Source organism: Pinus tabuliformis, chromosome 1_1 (genome assembly GCF_031772625.1).
Source record: "Pinus tabuliformis cultivar Carrire ecotype Pingquan chromosome 1_1, CPIR1, whole genome shotgun sequence".
Lineage (NCBI taxonomy): Eukaryota > Viridiplantae > Streptophyta > Pinopsida > Pinales > Pinaceae > Pinus > Pinus tabuliformis.
Window position 1 is genome coordinate 508,244,582 of NC_142297.1, and position 13,410 is coordinate 508,257,991.

At 37.7% G+C, this 13,410-nt stretch overlaps 1 protein-coding gene across 1 annotated transcript; it reads right to left on the reverse strand.

Moving 5' to 3' along the window:
• Window positions 1–432: 432 nt before the first annotated feature.
• On the reverse strand, window positions 433–5,018 carry LOC149214021 (disease resistance protein RPS4B-like). Its single transcript, XM_089390838.1, has 4 exons — window positions 4,425–5,018; window positions 3,232–4,333; window positions 2,680–3,096; window positions 433–2,569 (listed from the first exon to the last, which is right to left on the reverse strand). The coding sequence occupies exons 1-4, from the start codon at window positions 4,937–4,939 to the stop codon at window positions 704–706; spliced, it is 3,900 nt and encodes a 1,299-aa protein (XP_089246964.1). The 5' UTR covers window positions 4,940–5,018; the 3' UTR covers window positions 433–703.
• Between the last annotated feature and the right edge of the window lie 8,392 nt (window positions 5,019–13,410).

Consider the following 13,410-nt stretch of genomic DNA (forward strand, 5'->3'; position numbering starts at 1 on the left):
ATAAGGTAATTTGGTACGACCAAGTTCTACCAAATAAAAGAACAAAAGAAATGGAAAACAAAAAGAAAAATAAAGCAGAAAAATCTGGGAGCATATATCATTTGCCTATTGTTTGCATGTACAGCTTAGTATGTAGTCAAGGTATTGGTTTGTATCCATATAATTTTTCAAGTACTAGTGATGAAGACATAAAACGTTGTGAAGGGGCACATTGTTTCTCCCGTCACTCTTAAAACGTTTAAATTATAAATTATATAAATTTCTCCACTCAGTTTTACAAGTACAACATATTCATTCGTGACAAATTTCATGCAAAATTAAACACACAGATACTTGGAAAAGAATCAAAATTCTTTACATGTACAGGAAGAACCAAAATTACCAGAAAAAATGTATCATAATAATAAATTTTAAAAATATTTTATGAATTTAACACTTTATTCATTAAATGGAATTACCATGTCAACCTGGAAATTTCAAAACCAAATTAGGACTCACCAACTCCCTTATCCAATGGACTGAATCAACTGCTGCATCTGTTGTTCGCGATGTATTCCCCAGCTTCGAGTTGTTCGCTTGCTTGGCGTCGGTGGGTTTGATTCAGTTCGGATGGTGGTAAAGTCTGCATACGCAGTTTACGAAGCAGCAGTTATGGTTCCAAGTGTAGGTAAACGACGCAGTGACCACTCCGGGACACATTGATTTATTTCCCCGTTGACTCATAATCAGCAGGCACTGCTTGATTTAGTTCTCCCGGTACTACTTGATTTATTTCCCCCATTAATTCGTAACCACGAGAGACTGATTCATTCATTTCCCCTGCGCCGGGGACTACTTGATTTATTTCCTCCGCTGATTCAGAACCACGGCGGACTGCTTGATTTATTTTTGCGTGGACCACTTGATTTATTTCTCCAGTTGATTCATAACCACCGTGTGACGAGATCAGTTCGTTCGCCTGCCTGTCAAGAGCTTCAGCCTCCGACCGCAGTAAGTTCGCCCTCCTGCGCAGTGCTTTCGCCCGCTTGTGCTTTAGAACGTTGCCCCGCCTGAATTCATTTTCAGCTTTTAAACGTAGTCTGTTCTCCCGCCCCCAATCCACTCCATGCCCCACCCGCCGATCAAGTCCAGTCCCCAACCACACATCGCTTCCCTTGCTGAAATCCTCACCTTCCATCCACAGATGATTTCCCTCGCTGAAATCTTTACCCTTCACCTGCAGTTCCTCTTTCCACAATTTCAAGTCTTTAAACAATTCCACTTCTTTCAAATCGCTGTGAGGAGCTTCGGAGCTTGATATTCTAAGATTAGTTGCCCGCACCAATCCCCTTATGCTCCGAAGACTGCAACATCCAGAAACCCGGAGATGCACCAAAGATATCAACGTTTCAACACCTGGCAACTCCTTGACTAGTCCACATTTTCTCATGTCCAGTTCTCTAAGTTTTGCTAGACCGCAAAGTCCCGTTATTTTCTTCAATGCAACACACCCATTCAAGCGCAGCGATCCTAGCGTTGTGGGCAATGCTCCAACCTCCACCAGTTCTAAACAATCGCTGATGTCCAGCTGACGAAGGTTGGGGCAAATGCCTTCAGCAAATGACAATGCCTTTATTCTTGTGCCATGCAGGTCTAACTGTTTGAGTCGAAGAAGCATGTACATGTGAACAGAAGAGTCTAACAATCTGTGCCCACTCCGCTGTGCTGATGCATCTTTTCCTTCAACATTTTCCACCCTTCCAAATGGCACCTCACGCAGTGGACATTCTATCACTTTCAAAATTTCAAGACTGTTGAACTCTGTCAGACCTGCTGGCAAATATTCTAGTGTTCCACAACCAATAGTGAAATCTGTCAATTGTTTCAACTCTGCAAAAGATTCTGGCAAACATTTCCAATTCCCTCCAAAGAGTGTCAATTGTTTTAAGTTCTTTAGCTTTCCAAGCGAAAGTGGCAGCATTCCCATAGAGGATTTCTCAAAGGATACTGTCAGAATTTCCAAGTTATATAGGTTTCCAATATCACATGGCAATTCTGTGCAGTTTGTATTCCACAAAACAAGTTTTTCCAGGGACCGCTGACGTGTGACCTCGGGAGGCAATACTTCCATTTTCTGACAATCTGAAAGGTCTAACCTTTCGAGCGTTCTGATATTTCCTAGTGTTCCCGTTCTGAGGGTCAACCGGGAGCAGCCTTTCAAATAGAGATGTTTAAGTCTAATTAAACTCCCGAAGGAATGCGGCAGCGTTTCCAAACGGGAGCACCCATACAAGTTCAGATACTGTAGGTTTGTAAGATTCCCAAAAGAGTTTGGCAGCGTTTCCAAATCGCAGCTACCAGTCAAATTAAGATGTTGGAGGTTTGAAAGATTCCCAAAGGCACTTGGCAGTAATTTCATGCTAGTACACATTCTCAAATGTTTCAGCGAGTGGAGAAGAAAGAATTCATCTGGCAAAGCTTGGATAGTGCATCCCAGTTCAATCTTTTCCAGGTGCTTCAGCTTCCCAATAGACTTTGGCAACTGGCAATGGGCTACATCAATATGCAGCTCTCTCAACTGCATAGGTGCCTGCAATGAATTGCTCATGTTAAATTTAAAAACCTCTACCTGCTATGAAAGGAGAAAAACACACAAACTTTTAATCACTGAAAATAACCATAACGCAACAAAACAATTACCTCACTGTCACTCTCCCACAGTGTTTGCAATTGGATATTGCGGCCAAAGATTTCTAAAACTCTCAAATTCTTTATCGGAATACAGGAAGGCAGAAAAAAATACCGACACGGCCGATCAGGGGAAACAACTTCTGAGCACCCAAGAAGTGAGGAGGAAGTAATTCCCGAAACACTTTCTGAGAATCCATGTGAAAGAGAAATAATTTCCGAAACATGTTCCGATATCGGATTGATGGAAGAGAAATCGCAACGGAGCCATAGAAGATTTGACAGTCTCAAGTGGTTGAATATGCTTTCAGACCCTTCACCTTCAACCATCAGCAGCTGCAAGCCGCCCAGATGAAGAAAAGGATGCCCCATGTCCAGATGATTTTCCAAAGACATGCGGCCTGATGTTTGTAAGTTAATTCCGCGTACCTAAATTGTTTAGTGAAGACAGTTAGAAACAAGAGACAACCTTCAAAATTTTAATAATTCAAAAGATGAAAAACACATTTCTCTGACGATAAATTTAAGAGCAGTACCATTTTGTGTAGAGCTTCAAACTCTTACCCATGATTGGTGGGACACATTATAAAAGGTGTTGTCTGTTAAGCGCCAAAGACGAAGCTTTGCTTCTTTCACTGCCAAAGCTCTCCCCAAGTCTCTAAGGTGAGAATGAACTCTTATACAGTTTCTGTGGTCGACCTCTACAAGGTACTTGTTCTCCAGGTTCCGAAAACCGATGGATCCTTCCCAACCAGATCCCTCCCATATTTTGATGGCCTTTTCTCTGTCTTCTCCTATGAAGAAACAAGTAATGTCTAAGAATATCTCTCTCTCTTGTTCATCAAGGCTATCAAAGCTAATTTTAAGTCTTCCTTGTATATCCGTGGGAAGTACATTGGATATTTTTTGTAACTGGGCTCTCCAATACCCCAAGTCCTGGCTTTCCGAGTAAAGAAGAGATCCTATCACTTTGAGAGATAATGGCAATCCTTGGCATTCATCCAAAAACTGGTTAACAACTTCTTCAAATTCTACAATAGGGCAAGACTGCTGAAAAGCGTGCAAGCAAAAAAGCTCTCGAGAATCTTCTCTATTCAGACCTTTCAGATTATAAATGGACGAGCTCTTCATTCCACAGCTTTTAAGAAGAGCCTTATTGCGAGATGTAACTAAAATTATGCTACCTGAACTAAGGGTGTCCTTCAGCGGTGAAAATAATGCCCACAGCTGCTCAACAGAATCCACATCATCAAGAATTACGAGAACTTGAGAAGACGGGACATGACATTTTAACATCGCTATGCCTTCATCAATGCTATTCACTATCTGAACCCGTCCAGTCAAGTCCTCATAAAGTTTACTTTGCAAGGATGTTAAAGAACCCCTACATGCAGCTTCTCTCACGTCAAACAAAAAGCAAGATCGATCATACTCTGATCTCTTACGGTTAAAGAGCAGTTTCGCAAGAGTCGTCTTTCCAACTCCACCAATGCCTGCTATCCCTGCAATCTTGGCTTCGTCGCTGTGATGTTGTGATAGCACCGTCCATTCAAACTCTTCTAGCTTTTCCTCTAACCCAGTTTGATATGTGGCCACCTCCAAAAGGGGTTTTCTGGCTCTTTTCTGCACCAATTGCAAAACCCTTTCCACGAGCTCCCCCTCGTCCCTGATTATTTACAGAAACATAACTAAAGATGGTGAGAAACATGTTTAAAGAACAAAAAGGTCAATAGGAGAAAAGGAGTTAGAAATCTTACCCATTACACTCCTGCAGTTCCAGACCGCTTATATCTGCAACGCTAGAAAGCGCCTGTCTCCACTTTTCAACAGTGTTAGGTTCGTATCTCTTCTTCTTTTCTAGCTGGCGAAGGGCTTCAGCATACTTTCCGCAATTGCCTTCATGCTGGGTCCTTCGAAGCTCAGAGGGCTTAACATTGTAAAAGACAGGAATAATGGTCGCCCCCGACTTCAACATCAACAGGAGCTCGTCGAGACACCACTTTGATTCGGCGTATCGCGGAGAGAAAATAGCCACATGAACAGAGGCCGTTGCAATAGCTCCTTCAATTTGAGAACTTATATTTTCCCCTTTCTGCATTTCTTCCTGGTCTAGAAAGACTCTGAATCCAGAGGAAAGAAGCCGTCGGTAGAGATGGATGGCGAATGTTTTCTTAACATCAGGCCCTCGATGATTGAGGAAAACGTCGTAAATGTAATTGCTGTTGGGAGTTGCAGAGGACGAGGAGGAAGCGACTGTGTGATTATTCGCCATTTATTGTATTAAGGACTGATAAATTTCACTGGGCACGGAGATGAGAAGGTGAAATGCCAGAAGGGGCAGACTCAGAGTGACAAGAAGATGGTATTTGAGCGATCAGCTGATCTGACATGTACCAAACTGCTTGCTAACAAAAGTTAGTTAGCACATCTCTCATATTTATTATTGTTTAAATATTTAACGTCGGTGGGTTATTGACCTGTATTTTCATGGTGCGATGACATAGGATATGGGCTGGGTGTCATCTTTTAACAGGCTATTGGATCCCCCATTAGTAAAATTAACCAATGATTTGAATGTATACTCCGGATTTAAGTGTCTAATGTATATTATGAACTACAACCTTAATTAAAATGTTTAAATATCCACTAGGGTTTGCATTCGCCGTGGTAAAAGGTAGACTTTGCTGCTTGAGTTAGCATATCACAACTGCATCCAAGAATATAACTCAAAACCTTCCCAAAAAATCACAAATTTTATTTAAATATGTTTTTTAAATATATTTTTATCGGACCACCCTGCCATTCAAAAAAAAGTTCAGAGTTTGACTGAAATATAAGATATGTACCCTTAAATTTGACGTATTATCAAAAAATGTATATTTTAATTACTGTATTATTGAAAATACTTTTCTTGGAATTGCAAAAGGTTCTCATTGTTCTGCTTTTAAACACTCGGTTATAAATGCAATGATGCCACTGAGCGGACACCAACAAATATTTTTACACGCGTTTCCAATTCTCACTGTTTCTTACCTCGAGGGATACATCGAAAATAATTTGGTGGAACAAAGATGCGATTATTGCTCCAAGGAAAGAGCTCGACAATGACATTCACAAAGCTTCAATAAGTTTTTGCTCTTTCCTTCAATCGAGAATGAGAAAAACCTTCCTGAGTAATTGACAAAGTCATCAAATATTTTAAATTTTTATTTATTTAAAATTCCAATAGATTTTTACACATAATTAAATATTAAGAAAATATTTATTTTTATGATAATTTGGTCACCAAAAAGTTTGTTGATTGTGAACAAAACCTTACACAGAATTAATGTGTGAGCTTTGTTCGTAACTTTAACACTACTGATAATAATAATTTTGAAAATTACTTGCTTATTTCACTCAGGATTACAATAAAAATTTATTTGAAGGTAGGAGTTGGCTTCCGTGTAAAAGGAAAATTTGAGAAATCATCTTAATGAGATTTTATAGGGAGGGAAAACTATTTAAGTTATTTACGTGTTAATTTCAATAAATTTCTGGGCTTGGAGCTGTATGTTTTAAAATTGTTTGTTTTCTTCAGATTTAAAGAAACAGGTTAATGGTGCAAGACCAAGAAATGTTTGGCAAAAGTAAATACTTGACCCTTAATGACCACCAACAAATTATTCTATAGGAAAAAAATTCCATACTCAAATTAAAATACAAAATATTCTCGCATCGGATGAGGTTGTACCAGATATTGATAGCGTAATATTAAGGAACTATGTTTTTAAGAAATTCTTCACACTTTCTTTCATGTTATGAATTCCTGCCGATTTCTCTTTTCAGTACTTGTCATGATTTTTCTGGACATTTTCTCATAGTGGAAGACACTCTTCTTTTTCTCTGGGTCCACATCCGCTTTAATTCATTTCATACCACACCTAAGAATTTCTCAAACGCTTCTTATCCCTCGTACATGGCAGAATTTATTCGCACTTTCTTTCATCTCTGTGCCGCACTTCATATTGCAATTTCAGAGTGTCTTTCAAATTTGCCGCTAACTTCCCTTTTCACACTGTATTTCATTCATGCGTTCTACATGTGCCAGAATTTCCCATGCCTTTCTTCACATATATACTGCATTTCCTAATGGTGGAAAATTACAGGATTTCTTGTCAATGACCACCGACCATCACTTAATTTTTTCCTTTCCATTTCTCCTCCTATCGGATTTCTCCGCACTTCCTTCCCCGACTTTTCTTTCTTAGTCATTCAATTATTTCACCTTCACTTTTCATGAATTCTACAAAGGCATCGTGACTTTCTTCACATTTTCTTTATTTGTATGGCACGAATGAATCTTCCATTTACCATCCATCCATTACCTTGGAGCAAGTGATCTTGGTGGACCTCTCTGGTTAATGATGACTATGTTGCTTATTTACGAAAATTGTAAAAGTTCCATTTTTCTTTCGATTAATTTATTTCATTGACCGGCTAATCACAATTCACATTCCACTGTGTTATACATGGCTAACAGTGCATGACAATACTTCATGCAAGGTTTTGTTTTCCGATCATTTCAACTGCGCGGTGGATATGACTAACCACTTAAACAGCTGAAAGCAGAAAATACACGCAGCCGAATCAAACGGTATAGGCTAATCTTGAGCTTAAGGTTCCGGTCATCACATCGGTCCTAACACTCCGAAGTCATCACTCTAGTGGGAAGGATCAGACAATCCCTGTGAATCTTGGCGGTGGAAGATCTGTTGAGTGACTAAGTATTATTGTTTCTGGTTGATTTTTTTTTTTCCAATTTCTTTTATTACAATTTTTTTTGATGTTATAATAATTGTACTGATTTTTATATAAATTTGTATTTATATATATATATATATATTCTTTTCATAAATCTGTGTTTAAAATGAATTTAGGGTAGTTTATATATATTCCATTAAATATTTTTGTTTAAACAAATTAAAATGTTTACATAATCTAACATAAAATTACAAAAAATGAATTTAGGGTGGTTTATATATATTTCATTATTTATTATTATTATATCACTTTACATTTTATTATTATATTTTTTTCATATTGGATTGATGTATTTTTATGTAATTGAGTTAAAATGTTTAACATAACATAACATTACAACATCTCTTTCATATCTCTGGACACATGTTAGAAAATTGAAAGAAAAGAAATGAATTGAATTAACCAGTGGTTCATAGGTGAGCAAGTTGGGGGCTGCACAAACTGGAGTGTACCCTCTATTCAATTAATCAAAGATGATTCAATAAATACATCACAACAGAATAGGGAGGTGAGAACAAACTCCTACAACCTAGGAACTTATCTTAACATAAGGAGTTATGTTACAACCATGTAACCATTTCTCCATTAATACAATATAATATTAATTATTCTCAACTCTCCCCCTTAATGGAGAAAGGATTATCCTGAAGTCCTAACATCCCCCTAAACAATTCAAACTTCACTTTTTCAAGAGGCTTTGTAAAAATATCAGCCATATTGTCACATGTTTTACATTATTCAATAAAAATTTATTTTGACTCGACCTTTTCTCTAACAAAGTGAAACTGAGTATCTATGTGTTTCGTGTTCTTATGAAACACTGGGTTGTTCACCAGTTTAATGGAACTTTGGTTGTCACATTTGATGATGGTCACTTCTTTTTGCTCTTCTCCTGAAGATAAAGACATAGTGCTCTGCTTTCTACTGCTCCATGCTATGACACCAGAGCCAACACTAAATGCATAACCCACAATAGATCGTTGATCATCCAGGTTACCTCAGTACACTTTTTGCTGCTACCCAATGACTTTCAAGAGGTTTAGACATAAACTAGGTCAACACACTAACATAGTATGCTAAATCTGGTCTAATTGTAGTCAGATATATCATGTCATCCACATATAAGGAAATCAAAATTATCTACCCCTGTTTATCATACATGGTATATAGATTTGGATTATTCTTACTCCTATGAAAACCATGTTGTAAGAAAAATGAATCAATCTTCTCGTACCAAGACCCGGGTGCCTATTTTAAACCATAAAGGGTCTTTTTCAATCTACAAACTAAATGTTCCTGCCCTTGTTTAACAAACCCTTCAGGCTACATTAAATAAACCTCTTCCTTTAAATCACCATTTAAAAATGCAGACTTAACATCTAACTGTCGTATCTTCCACTCATGTTTTGTACTTACTGCAATTAACATTCTAATAGTCTTCAGTTTGGCTACAAGAGCAAAGGATTCTCCATAGTCAATTCCCTCTTTCTGTGAATAAGCCTTTGCTACCAGTCTAGCTTTAAACTTTTCTATACTCCCATCTGCATTAAATTTAGGTTTGTAAAGCCACTTGCAACCTATGGGTATTTTTCGTTCAGGAAATTCAACTAGTTCCCAAGTATTATTTCTAATAATAGATTCAAATTTTTCATTCATTGTGGCCCTCCACTCATGAGATTGACTAGCTTCTTTATAATTTGTGGGCTCTATAACATTTAAAATGTTTGACATTAAAGCATAGTATTTTAATCTGGCTGATAGTTGAGTCTGGCTACTGATCTTCTCGGTAAGGGACTCTCCTCAAATATGTCTGCTTTAGACCTTAACAGGCTTGACTTATTGATTACATCACCTACTTCTTGCTCTTTCTGTTTCTGTTGTTGTTGTTGTTGCTGCCGCTGATTCTCCTCACTGCTTTCTTCCATCAACAATGGAATGTGCCACTCTTCAAGGATATTCTCCTTATTTCCTTCCTTAGCCTGCTCATGAAATAGCACATCTTGACTCGCAAAAACTTTATGAGTCAAAGGATTAAACAACTTATAAGCTTTAAACTCAGTGCAGTATCCTACAAAGATGCATTTCATGGCCTTAGGGTCTAACTTCTTCCTATCATCCTTGGGAATATGGGCAAAGGATTTTGACCCAAAAACCCTTAAATGATTCACTGCAGGCTTATATCCATAAAATGCTTCAAAAGGAGTTTTAAAGTTAAGACATTTAGTTGGACTCCTATTTTTCAAGTATACTGCAGTGTTGATGGCTTCAGCCCAAAAACCATTGGATAGACCCTTACCTTGAAGCATACTTCATGCGCACTCCACAAGGGTTCTATTCTTCCGTTCAACAACTCCATTCTGCTATGGAGTCTAAGGTACTGTGAATTGTTGAATAATCCCATGATTCCTGCAAAATTTCATGAACTCTCCCAACTTTTATTCTCCCCCTTGATCAGAGCAGATGATCTTAATGAATTTACCTGTCTAATTCTCCACCATATTCCTAAATTTTTTAAAGCATTGAAATGTCTGGCTCATTTTTCTGATAAATTATACCCAGGAGAATCTAGTGCAATCATCAGTAAAGAGTAGAAAATAATATCCACCACCTAGCGACTTAGTCTGCATATATCTATATGCACAAGCTCCAGAATATCTCTTTTCTTCCTATCGGCATTCAAAGCAAACTCTTCCCTATGCATTTTCTCTAATGCACATCCATCACAATCTAAATGAACATTCTGAAAAGCAGGAAGTCCATCAACCATACCTTTTCTTTGTAGTAGCATGAGATCTTGTAGGTTAAGATGACCGAATATCTGATGCCAAAGATTCTCGGCTTTTAATCCTGTTGATGCCAGAGCTTGGTTTCGTATGATATTGTTGTTCAACCTATACTGGCCTCCCACACGCACCCCTGATGCAACTGGTCCCTTCTTGATGTCCTTTATGACACATTGTGTTTTGAAGAATTTGACTTGTGGGTCTTGATTTGCCATCATTGAAACAGAGATCAATTTCTTCTTGATCCCGGGTACATACATCACATTTTTAATATATCTGATATTACCATCAGGCAACATCACCGAAATATCACCGTACCCCTTAATCTGATAACCTTTGTCATCACCTAGATATATGTTAGCTCCACAAGTAGTTTCTTCAAAATTTTCAAACCAATGCCTATTACCTGTCATATGTGATGACGTGCTTGAATCTACGAACCATGTTTCAGGCTCATCCTTCTCAAGAGCTGAAAGAGCATAATCAGCTATAAATAATCGAAGATCATGACTATGACCTTCATCGACAAAGTTCCCTGTGTGTTTTCTCTATTTATTTCTAGCCTCATCTGTGTGTCTCTTAAAACAAAACTTAGCTAAATGATCGGTTTTCCCACAGTAAAAACATTTAATGTTAGATTTGTTACCATTGTTACTTGGAGACATAGCTCTAAATGATCTCTTCTAAAAAACACCACCACCTTTCTATCCCTGTGGTTGTTTCCCTTTGTATGGCTTCTTATTCACCATCAGAGCAAGATTGGCACTCTATGGTCTCAAATTCTGCTGCCTCTCTTCTTCCTGTATCAAGATCCCTGTTAGCTCTTCAAATGCAGGGGATTTGTCCCTTGCAGATAAGCCTGTGTTGAACATCTGGTATTAATTTGTCATCTCATTCAATATAATTGCAACAAGATTGGAATTAGACACCTTCTCCCCGATATTACCCAATTTGTCCTTCCGGTCCTTGACCCGTGCAATGAATCCAACAACATAATCATTCTCCTCCATCCTCATGGAAATAAATTGCCTTTGAGTGACAAGATGCGATTTGTGTTCTGCATTTGGTAAAGGTTATTGAGTGTAGTCCATATCTCACTGGATGATTTACAGTCTCTGATATGTGGGATAATGTTGTCTTTAACAAACATATTCAATAAGACTTTCGCCTTATTCTCCCTTTTATCCCAATCCTGTATTAGTGTTGTCGTACCACTTGTCGAAATGGTCAACTTCTGCTCATCGCCACTAACGATTGACCATGCGCTCGATCCCTCAAGCAACGTCTATAGCTTGAATTTCCAATTGGTATAATTGGTCCCATCGAGTTTGTTAGTCTCATTGAGATAAGCTTTTGTGAAATTGTTCATTTTCGACTGATCAGATTCCAGATCCCCTGATCTTCAGTCGATTCTAACCAAGTGAACAATTACAAGCTACAATAAAAAAAAAAAAATCTCAACACATACCAGAACCTTTGAATTGATCACAGATCTGCCACCATTCTACCACGATCTTTGTGTCTGCAACTTAGATCCACTACCGATCTGGTAAGATCTCATGCACAGAACCCTACAAACACATCAACGCTACTTCACACTGAACAACTGTGATTTTTAGGTGCAATGATCCACATTGATTTAAGGAAAGGTCGATCATCGTCGGTTGATGCCAAAATCCGTGATGATCATCGCTTTTGTTACGCCAAAAAATGTGATGATCGCCTTGTGCGTAGCTGGAAATACGCTGAGACCTGTGAGAAAGAAAATTTCTCCTTTGAGTAACGCATGTCACTCCCGACCACCTAGACTCCGAAATTGTGAGCACTGAGGCTCTTATGTTGCCACTGGGGCACTGTAGCCACTAGGGCTCTAATGTAGCTAATAAGGCTTTGTAGGTAGATGAGGCTCACCAAATTTGAGCTTTGATACCATGTCAGAAAACTGAAAGAAAATAAAGGAATTGAATTAACCAGCAGCTCACAAACGAGCAAGCTGCACATGGAGGCTACACAAACTGGAGCGTACACTCTGATTCAATTAATCAAGGACGATTCAATAAATACATCACAACAAAATAGGGAGGTGAGAAAAAACTCCTACAACCTAGGAACTAATCCTAACTTAAGGAGTTACGTTACAGCCATGTAACCATTTCTCCATTAATACAATATGATATTAATTATTTTCAACTACACAATCATTGCATACTCATCACTTAACTCAGTAAATATTATTGTTTCTTGTTATTACAAGAATGATTTTTTTGTTTAAATGCCATATCAATTGTAATGATTCATATATTATTCTTAGATTACATTGTTGAAATTATTTTTATTTCATGCCTTTTCTATTTTTTTAGTTATGGAATGCCTTCTATTGGTTTTTAATTTCTTGGTTATGTGGTTGCTTTTTGTCTCTATTCTTCAATGAATATGACCATTTTGCATGCATCATTTAAGTTCTTTGCTTCAAAGAGGGCTACTTAGCTTTCTTTTAATGTCTCTATGTAAGTGCCTTTGGCATTTCATTATAGTTTGATAATCCTCAAGGGCTTTATTTCTTGCACTTTATAATTTAATCTTGGGATTTTTCCTTTGTTGTGGCAAGAACATTGTCATTTGACAACAAAGCATTTTCATTTCATCAAGGCACTATTTAAACTAGCATATACTTTTCCCACCACATTAATGCATGTTTAATCCTTTAAAGTCTTGCAAATATATCTACTGTTATTAAATACCAAAGTATACCTCTAGTTATTAAAACTAGACATCAATCCTTTCATCATCCACTTTTCCATCATAAGAAACAATGTAAATATTCACTTCAACCTTAAATGGAGTGGCAAAAGATGTAGAAAAAGAATTTCCATTAATCAAGACTTGAAGCTTTGATCCCTGAATCTTCTTCCGCATTCCTAGATTCTACTACTAAGGATTCTTCCTTTTTCATCATCATCTTAATGAGATGGGTCATATATATAAGCATGGAAATGAGTTACTAAGAAAAAGAATGAATGTCAAAACGTCACATAACCATATGCCATATTTCCATGATTGGGCATAAGGTGTCATTTTTTATATTGGGTATGCTATGCCATTTTGTTAAAAATACATATAGTTGAGACAATGTTGACTCTCTCTCTCTCTCTCTCTC